We start from the raw sequence: 16,959 nt of genomic DNA on the forward strand, positions 1-16,959 counted from the left end.
GTTCCGTTGCCTGTCATATTAGCTTAGATACCAGTATGACCTGAGCTAGATGACTGGTGTCTCTCACTCTCTCTCTGCACATAAGCAGTATGTTTACGGACATTGACACACTCACAAATATGCACAATGTACACACACACACACGCACACACACACACACACACACGTTTGCCCATACAAGCAACACACATGCACCATAGCCTTGAATGTACAAATAAACATTGTGCACGTGCGGTAGTTCATAACAGGGCATACTGGGAGCAAGGATCAAAATAATTGACAAAACAAGTGAGACAGTAAGCTGCTTTCCACAGCACCTAGGGTAGACTGCCCTCTGGTGGTCTGGTGGTGTAGTTCACGGTCAATAATAGCAACACACACATTACTAACATAAATATATACAGTATATGAGGTTCTCGCAACTTTATCTGAAAAAAAGTATTAGGAGCAATTAAATTCATTACAACTGCGATGTCACACACTATTGTAGGAATTTGCATTCATAATATGCAGCCAAAGGAGGGTAACATGAGTACGTACAAACATGTGGAAACACATGCAGGCACACAGAATAATCTGGAGCCAAGAGCACAGTAAAATCCTTATGGTTCCATTTGGTTAAATGTATACACTCTCTGAGTTAAATGAACAGGATTTTACTGTGTAATGTGGTCAGGAGTGCTTTGATGCGAGTCTCACTTGGAACACACTCAACTCCTTCACTTTCACCTCATTCTTTCCAGCTCCAACTGTCTCTCTTTTAGACTCTCTCTGTCTCTCCGTGTTTGCGTCTCCATCTCTCTCTGTTTCTCATTACTGCTTTCATTCTACATTTCTCCTGATTGCTGTCCCTCGCTCCAATCTCCCCATCCTCGCCACTTGCATCCTTCAACCTCCATCATCCATCATCCCTCTGCTTTTACCATCTAGAGAGGCCCATCCCATCTACCAGTTTCTCTTGGTTGTAATCAGAAACATTAAGACAGTAACGTCGGGGCATAAGTAAGTAGGGTGATGCCGTTGGGAACGCATGCCCCTCAGTTCTACAGTACCCATTATCTTAGTAGTTGGAGCCCAGTACTATGATGTCATATTGATGACATCACGGATCTCTATACATGGGAAAAAAAGGAAGACAGACAGATCAGATGCTGTAAAAAGAGATTTATGGATTTTTGTTTCTGGGCAAACACTTAACCGATAAAGGGGATCTGGGAATGTGCATGTCTTTAACAGCATCATCCAATCAAACATTATGGGGATGTGCATGTCTTAAAAAGCAACACCCAGTGGTACATGTGTCTCTAATAATCTGAACCCCTAAAAAGAATGTCATACTGTAGTTTAGTGTTTGAATACATAACGAAACGAATCGTTCCCAGATTGAATGGGTTAAGCAAGACACTGAAACTGCTCCAGATGAGCATGTTGTGTGTGAATGTATACCGCAAAATGTGCAAGAATGTGAAGTGCATTCTTGAGTTCTCAGAAAGACCAGAAAAGGCATTATATGAATGTAGTCCATTTAACGTTTTCCCAGTTAGTCTCCGCCAGGCCAAAAGGCATAGTCTATGTTTTGCACCCTGTCCGTCCATCTGTCCGTCCGTGGTTCCGTCTGTGACCAGCTAATCTCCTTATGTAAAACTTTTTTTTAAATATTATTCCTTCAGATTTTATCCAAATTTCACGCAAATCAGTACACATGTAGTCATGTGATCAAGAGGATCCGTTTGACTTTTCATATTCCATCCCGATTGGCTAAGATTGACATCTTGTTTGCAGAAGTAACCCGTTTTTAACAAAATGCCACAAATCATGAACGCAGTGTCCAATTGCGGTGAAACTTTGCACGCACATTCGCACTACGATGCGGAACAACATTGCCCTATTATAGCGCTACTAGGAGGCCGATTTTTGCCAAAAAGAATTTATAATTACTGCTAAAGATTTTGTCCAAACATCACGCAAATCGGTACACATTATCTCTATAGTCACGGATCCATCTGATTTTTCATATTCCATCCTGATTGGTGAATTCCAAACATTGCTGGCCCACAATAACCTACCTGACCTGGCGGAGACCTGTGCTCCGAGGAGCACTTTTTATAGTTAAATGTGTGACTGTGAGTTCCTGTTCTCTGGGACCAGGAACAGATGAAAAACAAACACACAGCAGATGAACAACCTGGAATCCTGACGGGGGAAATAACCCATAACATCCCTGCTTTCTCTGCCGTCCCTCCTCCTCCTCTCAGCTGAGTGTGTGAAGGTGTAGGGTGACCTGCTCTCTCCTCCTCTCCATTCCTGCTGTCAGAGGCCTGGCAAGGCTTTGATCACTCTGTTATTAGTCAGGTATGCAGAACCTAAGAACTACTTTTCCTCTCTCACACTCTTTCTCTCCCCTCTCTCTGCCCCCCCCACCCACCCACCCACCCTCTTTCTATCATTCTTCCCTCTTCTAAACTCTTCCTCTGTTTTTGTGCACTCTTTTCCTCTCTCTGTTTCTCTCGAGTCTTTCCACACTCTCATATTTACCAGACCTTTCCCCCTCTTCTCTTTCTATCCCTCTGGCATTCTTTCTCACTCCATTTTCTTCCTTTCTCCCCTTCGCTCTGCCCCCTCCCCCCCCCCCCCTCCCTCTCTCTTTTTCCTTCATCTTTCTCTTTCTCCTGTACTGTATGTGCCGAGTGTCTGACCTGCCTGTCTCCTTTGGTCAGTATACTGGTCCAGTACTTTCTGTCTTTCATTATGGCTGACTGGTACATGAAGTGACAGCATCGCAGGTCCCCTGACGAAGGGCTTATTGTTTATTGTACAACATTTAAATCAACGGTTTTCAATGATTTTCCATGACACAACACGTCGCAATGCAACATGTTGTGAGCTTGTAGATCACTTTAAGCTCTATATACATATGTATATAGAGTTTAATTGGTTAACTTCATGTCCATGACCAAAAAAGAAACATTTTCTCAGACGTGCCACAGATAAATCTGTTGTCCTGGACATGTGAGGCAGAGAACTTCATTCACCACAGAAAATCACAGGACGATTTAATATGATTTCCATGCCTTTTACTACACACACACACACACACACACACACACACACACACACACACACACACACACACACACACACACACACACACACACACACACACACACACACACACACACACACACACACACACACACACACACACACACACACAATAGTATATATAATTTAGGAGCACGGACCAAGTGTTTCCAGAATGTCAGTTTCAGAACCAGTACAATTTTATCCAACAGCCCTTCCCCCTCTACTTTAGACACAGCAAGCATACACACACGCTATGAAAGAGTTATTTCCATGCAGCTGGATTAAATGCAGGGAATATTACCCAACAACACAGCCACCTCAGAAATCCTAAGATTCTGAACGATTTGGCGCCATACAGGATGTGCAACTTTCCGAAGGCAGGGATGAAAACTTGTGTTTGTGTACAAAGAATTCATTTGTCCAACATGCTCATATTCATTTGACCTGTCCTGCTGTGGACTTGGCTGCCGGGAGCAGAGGAAAGAGCTTGTGAACAGAGTTTCCACTTTCCTGGCAGAGGTGTGTGTGTGTGTGTGTGTGTGTGTGTGTGTGTGTGTGTGTGTGTGTGTGTGTGTGTGTGTGTGTGTGTGTGTGTGTGTGTGTGTGTGTGTGTGCGTGCGCGCTCTACTACAGAGGGAACAGATGGGCTGAACACTTCTGGTTGGCCAGGCTGGTTGGCCAGGCTGCTGGTACTGGTCCATCTCTCTTCTCTCCCACCCGTCATCCCTCCATCCATCCCATGCTGTCAGCACGCCTCCCCTCAGTCTACCTCTCCCTATCCCACCTTTCCCTCTCCTCTCTCCTCTGACCTACAGTATGAACCCATCTACTCTACTACACCTTCTCCCAACCATGCCATCCCTTCCCTACCCCCCCCCCCTACACATATCTATCTATCCCTCCACTCCTCTTCAACATTACTCCATCCCTCTGCATCACCAGGTCTAAGGTGTGCATGCGTGTGCACATGTGTAAGTGTACTTGTATGTCTGCAAGCAAGCCTAATTAAGGTGGCATGGCATGGCATGGCACACACACACACACACACACACACACACACACACTTTCTCGAAAGCCAATAAGCAGTGTTGCAAATGTTACAATGAATGGCAGTGTTTTGTGCCATTCAAACAGGATCAGTCCAGCACAGTCTAGACTGGAGCCCAGTATACTAGAGACCAGTAGACTGGAGCTGAGGAGCACCAGTTAGACATTCTCCCTAACGTGCATGCACGCACGCACGCACACACACACACGCAAACCTAAAAGACAGTATGAAATCTTTTCCAGTTTTATCTAAAATATAAGTCTTAAAACAGGCTCAGAACAACAATTTCCCATTATGAATATAGCTATGAATAAAACCATTGCTACATGTATTTTACGTCGGCCTAGTCGTGCCTATCATTTAAATCAAACACCAAGTCGGGATCTTAGTATGTACTGCATGGTGAATAAATGTGCATTTTTGTTACAAGTAAGCTGAAAAGATTTGCCCTCAGCCTGCATGCTGCAACATACTTGTTGAAACACAGACTGCTCAAACAATCAAGCACAAACACACACCCACTATGTTATGTGCCAATCAACTGCTGTGGTGAGGGTAATATAACAAACATTGCATTCCAGTACATGGTTTTAACATGAGGGCTGGCATCCAGCATGACGGCACATGTGTAATAGCATTACATGACCACTTGGAGGCAGCACTTGAATGTGTAATGAAATAGGGCCTTCACTAGAAACGACAGGAATAGTGAGCAGACAGGTGACAGAGAGAATGAAAGAAAAGAAAAGAGATAGACAAAAGTCAGTCAGACATAAAATAAAGGCATACATAATGGGTAACTTGGTACTCACATTTTCAATAACAAATGTCCACTCTTTGTCTTCAAACTCTTCTGCATGGGGATCCTGCAGAAGACAACACCACCATGTTAACGAATAACAGCATAATAGTACAGTTTGCAGTACAGTATGTGCAGTACAGTATGTGCGGTACAGTATGTGCACTGCAAAGACAAGCCACTAAAATATGAATGTAGATGTCCATCCGTCTGTCTGAAACCCTGCATTTTTGCTAGCCGGCTCTCCTTGCCTTTCTGTCTGCCTCTCAATCCATGTAAAAGTGTCTCTGAAAACCTGCCTATCAATCTGTCTCTATCTGAAAGCCTGTCTGCCTCTTTGCTTGCCCTGTCTGTCTGTCTTGTCTGTCTGTGGTAATAGGGGCAATGAGCAAGCCGTACACAGCACTGTCTTTCTTACAATTTGTCTGTATGTCTGTCTGTCTGTGACTTGAAAACAGTCAGACCGTAATGGAGGTAGTCAGACAGCATTGTAAAGCACTCTGCTTTACGGTCTATGAGGGGACACACAGTAATCGAGTGTGTTTTTATCTCCCTTAACTCATTCACTGCCACTGACGTAAAAAACGTAATTTGTCCCGTTTACCAATCCTGCCACTGACGTAAAAAACGTAATTTTAATTTTTTTCAAAAAAAATATATATATATATATTTTTTTTGTTTTTTTTTTTCAAATTTGACCCAAAGACCAAGGAGATATGATTGTTTAAAGATCTACACTCCCATCCACTTCCTTGTTAACTAAAACTAAAACTGAAAATTCTGTATCTCGTCTCCTGAGTACTTTTTTTTTTCAATGAAAAATCTCTGGCAGTGGGCAAACGCGGCCAGCAATACTTGTGGCAATGAATGAGTTAATGCATTGCAACAGTAGCTAAACCAGTTTAGCTTTACATTAAGAATACATTTGAAGACAGTGTGCAAAAAAGATGACACAGACTGAAAGGTATTTTAGGAAAATATTATGTATTGTGTATTTTTGTGGGCACTTATTAATGAGAAACGGGTTAGTGCTAAACCTGAATTCAGCTACAGACAGTTTTACAGACAGGGATGTCAGTGTGCACATGTGGTGTGATAGTCATGTCTGGCGCTTCTCTGTCTTTTAATTTACCGGGGGGGGGCTAAATCACATACACAAAGATTAGCCGGAGGCGCTCGTTCAGTGGTTGTTGTTTTTTTCACTTCGCTTCTCCATCTGGCCATCACCCTGTTTGGGCCGGATTTCCAAACGTCACCAATTACGTAGGAAGTAATCTCTCAAGAACAGATTCTGCACTGCGTGAGAATCTGTCGTGAAGGCTCGTCGTAACATGTACACACTGGGCTACAAGTGGGCGTGCCTTCAGATCAGGAAGCAGGCCGCGCTTTACCCAATCAAATGTAGTGGGCGGGATTCACATGTCCGTCGATCTTTCCCCCTCGAAACAAACCGAAACTAATTTAACAATAGCGTCCGCGGAGCAGACAAAACCACGGAAATATATTCACATTTTAACTTACTCTTTCATCATAGAAACAAGTGGGCTTATAACCAAAACGATCCATGTTCTCTGGGAGAAGTGGTGTTAGTGTTCCGTGTAGAAATATTGTTAGTGGGAATGAAAACATAGTCGCACCAACCGGAAGTGACGCGGCATAGGCATACACAAACACCGGTCTCCTTGTGCTCTGGCTCTACGTTTTCTTCCCCCCAGAGCCAACAGACATAGAACAAACAGCAGAGGGCGCTGTTTTTCATTTTCAGTTGGCGATGGGTTCCCAGATTGCGTAGGAAGTGACTGGATTTTTTTCATTGGAAGCCACTGTCCGTCACGCCCACAGACCAATCAGAAGCCGCGGCGCTGACTGAGAAGCGAAGTGAGAAAAAAATTATCTGCCGAACTGAGCAAATCAGTCTGGATTCCAGGCTACATAAAGATGCACACTTGAACATCATATGCACACTTGAACACATGGTGACACACACAACCATGAATGAGCAAAATGTGCTATTTGATACTCCAGAGACACACCTTGAAAAATCAATAGCTCTGGAGAATGACACAATTTCATAACACCACACGCACATGCACACTAGACCCTAACACTGTAGCGCTATCACCTCAAACCCTGTCTCAGTTCATAGAGTTGTTGTCTTCAGTGTTTTAGTAGCATCCATAAAGTGAAGGCCTGTACTGTATATCCTCCACTCTGCTGAGCTCAGCTGCTTCCAAAACAGAGGACCTGGGCCGGTGGGCCCATCTAAGTCGAGATAGAAATAACAATTCTGTAGTGGCATATAATTTTAATGGGCCTCGTGGCTGCATAGGGCAGCGGAAAGGGTGTGGGGGTGGTTGAGGGAGCGTGTGCCCAATACAGACAGTGTCAGGTATGATGTAAGTCAAAGTAACGTGTATAAAAATAGGCTCTCTCATGCTTTGTTGTGACTGTTACTGTGGAACCGGCTCTGAACAGGGGAGAATTGTTTGTTATATTCTAAGGGCCCTGGGCTGACAGGTGCTCTCAAAGAGGTCCTGGGTTTGTATTTTTTTTATATTTATTATTATTATTTGTATATATATTTATTATTATAATTATTATTATTCATAATTCATAATACTATTGGAAGGTCCAGTGTGATATGTCATCAAGCCATGTGCAGCATAATTTGACCTGCTACATCCAATTTGCATCATCTTCAGAAATGAACAAGAGCATGCTTGTTCATGGTGTTGTGGTTAAGATGCTGACTTCCAGAACCACCCTTTCCCTCCTTTACAAACCATCATCCCCGAGATTAGGGCGGACAGAGAACCGCCCATGCTCCATTTACAAGAGTTACAGACTAGGCTTTAAGTGGAGCGTTCGCTCATTCAAAGTGGAGGAGGGCTTTTCTAACGGAGACAACAGGCCCTCTGGTTTGCAGAGTCATTGTGGTTTCAGGGACCAGAGGTGGTCCTCTGCTGTGTGGCTGTGCGCTGCCCAGAGTGGCTCCAAGTTACGCCTTGTCACACCACCACAGACTTTATAAGTTCCCTTGGAACAGGAAGCAGGGGTGTTCTCAGAATGAGGGACAGAGTTGAATGAATAAGCAGTACAAGGCTTTGGAGTTGTGAACCAGGGACTTTTTTTGTGTAACTCGTTTCTCTTAATTTGTAACTTTTGTCTTTGCAGTTTTTTGTTGTGTGAAGCACATTGCAGTGTATGTAAATGTATGAAAGGCTGTAAACAAATATTTTTGACTTTATACACATTTACATGACAAAATATATGAAATTAAATATTATTAATATTATAATTATTGCATGACATGAAACATAATTATAGGACAGTATGAGCACAATATAAATGTCTATAGGTTGAAAAACCCTGGACAAATCTCTGATCTACACCAGCATGTTACAGGTTAAGAGCAGAATACCACCTAACAGCAACAACAACATAAGTATGAATGACAGGCTAGCTGTGTATTTAAGGCATGGTGTGGGTCTGAGACAGTGAAGACACTGGACACCCTGGCCCGTCTGTCAGCAGACACTCTGCATGTGTAATCTCACTGGCATGCAAACATGACTCGTAAGGACCTTCCATTGACTACAGTACATTTACTCTTTCGATGACGATCGCAAACTGTGTTACAACTTGTGAGGAGCTAATTACCTTGGTCTTTCATTCATGCACACATTTGTGTTACTGAACTTGTGAGGACCTTCTAGTGACTGTTTTATATTTCTCTCACATATTCCGTCAATTTAGCTTAATGTAATTGTGAGCACCTTCGTTTGTAAACACATTTTCACTAGGTCAGCCACAGAACAGTGACCCGTTGGAGCTTGGGTTTCAGCAGGGCAGATACGGGACTTGAAACCATGACCTCCATAGCGCACTGCTATACCCACCCTGTTGCATATAGCACACAAGGCCTTCCCCGCGAACATAGGGCATAATTTCTGTGGTGAAACCCAGCATGACATACCTTGAAGAGCGTAACGGTGATCTCTATGTTCTCTGGTACAGGCCACACCACCACGCCTCTGTACGGGTTCTTAATGCCTGGCTGCCAGCTGTGAGCCTGGAGGACACAACAACATGGTCACAGTCAGACTGCAGTAGTACAGAAAATAGTAGAAGTTAGAATAGTAACAGTAGAAGTGATGTTAACAGTATTTTCAAACATTCAGATTTTTTTTCCCATGAAGGTAAGTGAAACCACAAACCTTAGAGGATTTCCGCCGACTCCTGCGAGTCCAAACCACCACTAGCTTGTCTGGTTGCCTGGAATAGAGGAGAGAAAGAGTTAGATGGATTTGAGGCTCTTTACACTGATGGGGATGCATTTGTGCGAAAAGAGAAAGTGTTTCGGACACGCAGCAAAATACTTTTTTTGGGGGGGCTGCTGAGTGGACAGGCCTGAGCGGAGTGCGGGGCGACCGGTGCGCAAATCAAGGTGAGCGACGGGGATCGGAGCGGGGGGAATCAATCATGAGCGAATAGCGAGCGTGACAACAGCCCCCTGGAGCGCGGAGCGCCATTTCCCCCCGCTCCGCTCACATGCTCTGACCCTCACTACATATTGTATAACATTGTGTTGCAGATTAAACGTTTTCATAGATGGCTTCATAGACTTGTTTGACAGCACTATCATTAGTGTTGTGTGAATTCATGTTTTGTTTGTTTGTTTACACATTATCTTTTCTATTAATATGTTGGATTCATGTTAATGTGTATTTACAGAAATGTTACCTTTTAAACAATCAATATTTAGTCAACTTGACTGTTGGCTCTGTACTTGGTCTGCTCTTTTTCACTCTACACCAACTCTCCAAAAATAGCAGAAGCTACAAGCTCACAACGCCTTGTGAGATTGTAGATCTGCTATTTTTCGGCTAATGTCCCCCATCACACAAAGATTTGGCGGACCCCCTGTAGAAACTCTGAGGACCCCCTGTTGAAGAGCCCCTAGGGGTCCCGGACGCCCAGCTCTATATTATAGCTATGATGTATGTAAAAATCTGCTTTAAAATCACTGATGACCCGGTACAGTACCCGGTATTAGTACACACACACACACACACACACACACACACACACACACACACACACACAGTGTCCTGTGGTGGTGCAGTATAAATAAATAATGAAAGATGGAGAGTACTGATGCATACACAACACACATACAGCTGACTAACTTTTTACTGTGCTTGCATTGTGTTGCTGTGTTTTTGCCCCAGGAGAGTAGTTTTACGGTAACAGCTATGAATAAGCGAAGCAAAATGTAAGAAACACACAAACCTATGATAAAGTATCACACACACAAAATTGCAGCCACACAAAGCAGTACACACACTCACATACCAATGGGAGAACAAAGGATGCAAATGGCCAGACATACAATGCAAACAAGCCATCACACACACAATATATGATTTCACACACCATCATAAACACACAATATACGATTACACAATCCCAGACACAAACACAATATGATTACACAATCCTACACAAACACAATATGATTACACAATCCTACACAAACACACAATATGATTACACAATCCCACACAAACACAATATATCTTGACAATCACACACACACACACACACACACACACACACACATCTCCACACAAACAAACCACACACCATCACAAAAATGCCTATATCTCTGTTCCTCTTGCTTTACGGCAAAAACAAGCTGGATTCAAACGGCCACAACTGTGCAATGGATTGCCCCGTGCAGATAAAAAAATGTTTTCCTCTACTACGACAACTGCGTGCGTCTGATGAGGCAATGTCCGTGAGGACGGAGGTCACGAAAAATATTCCATGATTTTTCAAAGGTACAGTAAAATCGCTCTTTTTCGCTGGCAGTGGGGTGACAATATTACACTATCACTCAGGCAGTCAAAGAGTTAATGAAATATCTAAGACCATCAGGGTTTTATGGAAGATGCTTCTGAACATTCTATTGCTAGTTTGACCCATTCTAATACTTAAAGCCTAATCCTAACCCTTATAAAAATGTATGAATGCAGTTGTGGTGTGTGTGTGAGTGTGAGTGAGTGAGTGAGTGAGTGAGTGAGTGAGTGAGTGAGTGAGTGAAGAGAGACAGTAAATACTAAAAGTACTAAAATAAAAAGACAAGTTCCAAGATTCAAGAACCAATGAAAAACAGGCATTCTACTTGGAGAGAGAGAGAGGGGTAGAGAGAGATCAGACAGTCATATAGAAAGACAATCATCTGAACAAAGTTTTTTGTTTAAACTGTGTGTAAGTGTGAGTTTGTGTGTGGTTGGACCAGTGGTTTTACAGTCCCTGAGGCCCAGACCATTACAGAAAGTTCTAAAAATACATGGATGGGACTCACAATGGTAATCTCCAGGCTGGGAGGATGTGACTTGTGTGAGCATTATGTCAGTGTGTGTGTGTGTTAGGGGTGTGCCGATATATCGTCCCGCGATATATCGCGATACGTTTTCGTGACGATATGTATCGTTTTGGGAAGAAAAAAAATCGTTTTGAAAAAAAAGTTTTTTTTTTTTTTTTTTTACAATAATAATAATCAGGCATGCAAACAGCCCCGAGGTGAAAAGGGTGACAACATGTTGGTTTTTTTTCGGGTCAGGTGTCACACTATTGCCCTATTTGGATTCAAAACGGCTATTGTAGCTGAAAAGTTACAAGTTTGCGTCTGAATAATGCAAAAACAGAATTATTTGTTTGCATTTTTTCTCCCCCATATATTTTCATAATAAAAAAGTGCGTATCGTATCGAAATCGTATCGAAGTTGTGAGCCAAATATCGTATCGTTTGGTGAAATTAGTGTATCGGCACACCCCTAGTGTGTGTGTGTGTGTGTGTGTGTGTGTGTGTGTGTGTGTGTGTGTGTGTGTGTGTGTGTGTGTGTGTGTGTGTGTGCGTGCCTGCGCAGCAGCAGCTCAGGTAGGAAGGCTACATCAATCACCACACAGTAGGAGAGCTGAGACAATCTGTCACATGTATGCATGACTGCACTGCACACTGGATTTGTGTGCGTGTGTGTGTGTGTGTGTGTGTGTGTGTGTGTGTGTGTGTGTGTGTGTGTGTGTGTTGGCTCGAGGGCCCTTATGTCAAAGACTCTGAAAGAACAACACTGAAGTAGCCTTTCTAAGAGAGAGAGGGATGGATAGAGGGAGAGCAAGAGAGAGGGAGGGAGGGAGGGAGAGAGAGGGAGGGAGAGGAAGGGACAGAGTGAGTGCGCTGTGAGTGACCGAGGAAGATAATGGGTAAAGACAGACAGAGAGAGAGACAGAGAGATAAGAAGGGAGGGAGATAGTGAGACAAAGAAAATGTGAGTAAGATTGAGAGGAACAGAGAGAGATACAGAGACAGAGAGAGAGAAATATACAAAAAGAGACAGAGTGTGAGAGAGAGACAGAGAGACCTACATTGTCAGCCTGGAGCAGAACACCCCACACAGAGACACCATTGTAGCATAACAGAGCGCATGTCATATTACACTGAGCACACGCACATACACACAGCCCACCCCACAGGGTCTGTACAGTACACACTGTGCTAAACCATCTCTCTACAGTACGACTTTTACAAAATTCACCTCTTTCTCTCCCTCTCTCACACACAAACTTAATGACACTCAGATCCACACAAACTACAAAAGTATCCATACTTAAGTGTGTATGCTCTGGGTGTTCACATCTTACTATTAGCCAATAACTGTTTAACCTCCCCCATTTAAATTTAACCTAAATCATAATCATCCAATGTAAGGTTTGATTACACCAGACATTAGCAAAAAATACAGGAGAACAGCATGAAATGCAACGTGTCAAAGTTAAATACTGTATAACGGTTTGACCCCAGCTCAATGCTAAACTAGCTTCATCAGCTGCTGCTGTTGCCCCGCAAGCTCTCAACAACAACCTATAGAGTTCAACAGTCAGTGAGGAGAGTGGCGAGACAAGAAGTGAGTAGTGACAGGATTGTGCCGTTAATCTGCGAAATTTTGTCGGCTTCAACAAATTAACAGCATACATAACTTTAAACCTGCGCCGTCTTGGTACAAGTCAAGAGCGACATGGGACAGACTGACTTCAACATGCCATGTCAGCAGACTGAAGGCCTGGCTGGATACATTAATGGAGTTACCTATTTGCAGGTTCAAAACACAAGCTCACAATAGCCTAATTAGTATTTGTAGTTGTTGAAGTTTTTTAATTGCCTTTTACAGCAAGTTCAAGGCAGTGCATTTTATAAGGCACTAAGGCAGTAATTTCCCCTGCTATCGGAAATGAATTGTGTAGCCTTTTTTTGTGACTCCCTAGCGGAGCCAACTTCCTTTTTAATGATTAAGCATTTACGCATTTATAAAATGGGAGGTTAAACATTACGAATTGTTAACATTTTTTCCACACTCAATGTTCTGCATGACTGCAGTGCACACACAGACACTACAGATATCACAACCACACACATACCGGTACATTTTGTACGCCGTGCAGCATAGATTTATAGTACATACAACCACACATAATATTTACATACAAAGACATATACCATACAGTAAATAAACAATCATACAAAGATCAAATAAAAAATTGCTCTCTCTCAGGAATGACAAAATCCTCTAGAATAAGACATTTTGACAGCTAGACAGACAGACAGACAGACAGACAGACAGACAGACAGACAGACACACAACCCTTGTCTGCATAAAAACCTTATTTTACACTGACAGTGTCAATGATTGGTGGAGGGGGAGACAGTCTGACACACAGGAAGAATGAAAGAAGAAAAAAAACTATAGGTTACTGGACGTAACCCCGGTTTTATGATAATATGAGCGAGATGTCTCGCTATGGGAGAGCGCCCTCTGGCGTGATCATAGAAGTATTACCTTATAAACTCCAGACAATTTCTTATTGGCTGGACTCTGACCGCTCCCTGACAGGCGGGTCCGCCCTCCACCTTATATCAGTCAGGGAGGCGTCAGTTCATTCAATTCAAGATAACATTTTATTTCTTCTCGTTCGTAAACAAGAAGGGTGTCTTTCGAGACATCTCGCTCATATTATCATAAAACCGGGGTTACGTCCAGTAACCTATAGTTTTATTTCAAATATTCACTCGATATCTCGCTATGGGAGATATAGTAAACTCCCTGATTGTTATCTCGAAGTCCAGAGTAACCAGCCTAGGGGCCTGACCCCCGTCTGGAGGCTACACTAAGGACCGTATGCGCCACAAGGGCCGCAATTAGGTCCAGACTGTAGAATCTGGCAAACGTCAAGGGCGAAGCCCAGCTTGCCGTATTGCAAACATCCTGAATGGAGACCCCCCTAAAAAGGGCCCATGATGCTGCCATACCCCTCGTGGAATGTGTCCTCAGCTTTGCTGGGGTCACCATACCCGCACTGGAATAGGCCAACTGAATGGCCTCCACAATCCAGTGGGAGAGCGTTTGCTTTGTAATGGGTTTGCCCACCACACGTGGGGCCCATGATACAAACAGCTGATCCGGCTTCCTAGAAGTCCTGGATCCTTCAATGTACATTGCCAAGTCCGAACCGGACAGAGACAATGCAACCGTTCATCCTCCTGCGAGGCAAAGGGAGGCGGATGAAAGGCCTCCAAGGTCACAGGGACACATGGCATCAGGTGGCTGTCCGGTACAAAACCAGGTCTGGGTTTGACCACCACCTCCATAGCCCCCTCATTGAACTGAGTACATTCCTCGTGTACTGACAGTGCATGAAGGTCATTAACCCTCTTAGTGGTCACTAGCGCCATGAGCAGCGCTTAAGGGACAGATGCTCTATGTCAATCTGACTCAAAGGCTCGAAAGGAGGCTTGGTCAGGGAATCTAGTACCATGGCCAAATCCCATGACGGCACCGGGGATTTTGTTACAGGTAAGAGACGCCTGGCTCCTTTTTAATAAACCGACTGACCAGTTGGTGTTGGCCCACTGTCTCGCCATTAAAGCCAATATGGCAGGCTGCAATAGCCGCCAAGTAGACTTTTAATGTGTTAAAAGTCCTCCCTGTGTCTAACAGATCCTGCAGAAAGGACAGGATTACAACCACAGGGGCCTGAAATGCTATGGTGTGCTTTTTCTTACACCATTTACTAAATGTGAGCCATTTGCCACCATACTGTTTCCTTGTGGATAGAGCTCTTGCGCACTGTACAGTTGAAATGACGCTCTGAGGCAGTCCCTCAGTAACCAGACTCATCCTCTCACGGGCCAAGCCCATAGAGCTAGATGTTCCGGTTGCTGACAGGATATCTCGCCCCCTGCTTGCGTCAGCATGTCTGTGCGTAACGGTAGCAGCCACGGGCGGTCGTACAGGAGAGGTGTTATTTCTGACACCCAGTGTCCCCACTCTGGGGCCACCAATATGACCGACAGTCCTTGCTCCTTCACTCTCCTGAGAGTGGGGGCTATTAGGGACAACGGGGGAAAAGCATACAGTAGTGTCCTGGGCCAGACGTGTGCTAACGCATCCAGGCCCAGAGGAGCCGCACCCCTCACTGCGAAAAACAACGGACATTTCGCGTTGTCCTGTGAAGCAACCAGATCCACTTGGGGTCGGCCAAACCGATCCCAAGTCTGCTCCGCTATTACTGGGGGGTTTGCTCCAGACGAGCAGCTTGCGCGCCAGCCCGTGCAGTACACGGGATCGTGTCCCCCCTTGTCTGTTGATGTAAGACAGCGTCGACATGTTGTCTGTTCTGACTAGACCATGACGGTGCCCGTAAAACGGGAGGAAATGTTTCAGCGCTAGAAACACCGCCATTAATTCTAGGTAGTTTATATGGCAAGTTTTCAACCTGTCGTTCCATAAACCCCTGGCAGGTCTGCCCTTGTAGGTGGCTCCCCACCCTGTCAGGCTCGCGTCTGTGGTTATCACTTCCCTTGAAGTAATCATTCCCATGGGCATCCCCACTAAGAGGAATTGTAAACTCCTCAAGTGGTTCAGCGCCGTCATGCATTCCTTGGTGACTTACATACGGCAGTGATGACGCTGGCTGGGGATTCCCTGTGACGTCATCCACAGCTGAAAGGGTCTTATGTACAACCTGCCTAATGGAATCAGCGCTATCGCTGAAGCCATGAGACCCGCCATTCTCATGCATAATTTGAACGTGACCCGGCGGCCCGTTTGAGATTGTGCTAGGTAGGATAAGAAGGATTGGACCCGTTCTGACGACAGTCTGGTTGTGAATGACAGCGGGTCTAGTGCTATGCCTATGAAATTCGCTGTTTGTGAGGGTATCAGCACGCTTTGGACCCAGGTCCAAAGGTGGGATATCACCCTCTGAGTGTGCTGTTGCGCTTCGATTTCGAAGTAGTTTGTATCATCTAGTCGTCTATGTACGAGGCTATGCGAATTCCCTCCCTCCTTAGAGGGGCGATTGCGGCTTTCGTACATGTCACAAACATCCTCGGGCTGAGAGACATACTGAATGGCAGAACCATGTATTGGTAGGCCTGTCCCTGAAAACCGAACCTCAGAAATTTTCTGTGTGGTGGGTAAATGGATATGTGAAAGTAAGCGTCTTTCAAATCTATCATTATATACCAATCGCCCTGGCGCAACATGCGCAGGAGAGATGAGTTTGTCAACATTTCGAATTTGAACACTTTTAGGTATTGATTGAGAGCTCTTACGTCCAACATTGGACATAGCTCCCCCCCCCCTTTCTTTTGACCAGAAAGTAGTGAGAGTAGAGCTCGCTGTTTGTTTGGTCCCTCGGTACTATTTGCCTCGCTTGTTTGTCTACTAGGGAGAGTATCTCTTCCTGTAAACAGTGCCTGACCCGTTCGTGAGAGAATCTCTTCGAATGCAGGGGTCTATAAGCGAACTGTAGCCTGTACCCACTGGATATCACTCATAGCCCTCACTATGGTGATTCGTTTGCTGACGGAGGGAATGCACATTCTATCCTGGCTCGAAATAAGGTGCAAAGGCACCCTCTAGCGGACGGACAGAAAACTGGCCGTAGGTTTGTTCCATTAAAA

At 44.4% G+C, this 16,959-nt stretch overlaps 1 protein-coding gene across 2 annotated transcripts in view; it reads right to left on the reverse strand.

The window, feature by feature from the left end:
- Positions 1 to 16,959, reverse strand: part of ehbp1 (EH domain binding protein 1) — a 211,459-nt gene that overhangs the window by 170,052 nt on the left and 24,448 nt on the right. For both annotated transcript variants that reach the window (XM_080448704.1, XM_080448703.1), the window contains exons 3-5: positions 9,149 to 9,206; positions 8,908 to 9,003; positions 4,945 to 4,998 (exon numbers count right to left, since the gene is read on the reverse strand). In XM_080448704.1, coding sequence (XP_080304830.1) covers positions 4,945 to 4,998; positions 8,908 to 9,003; positions 9,149 to 9,206 — 208 coding nt within the window. The remainder of the gene's footprint in view (positions 1 to 4,944; positions 4,999 to 8,907; positions 9,004 to 9,148; positions 9,207 to 16,959) is intronic.

The sequence above is a fragment of the Gymnoscopelus braueri genome (genome assembly GCF_963280865.1).
Source record: "Gymnoscopelus braueri genome assembly, chromosome: 14".
Lineage (NCBI taxonomy): Eukaryota > Metazoa > Chordata > Actinopteri > Myctophiformes > Myctophidae > Gymnoscopelus > Gymnoscopelus braueri.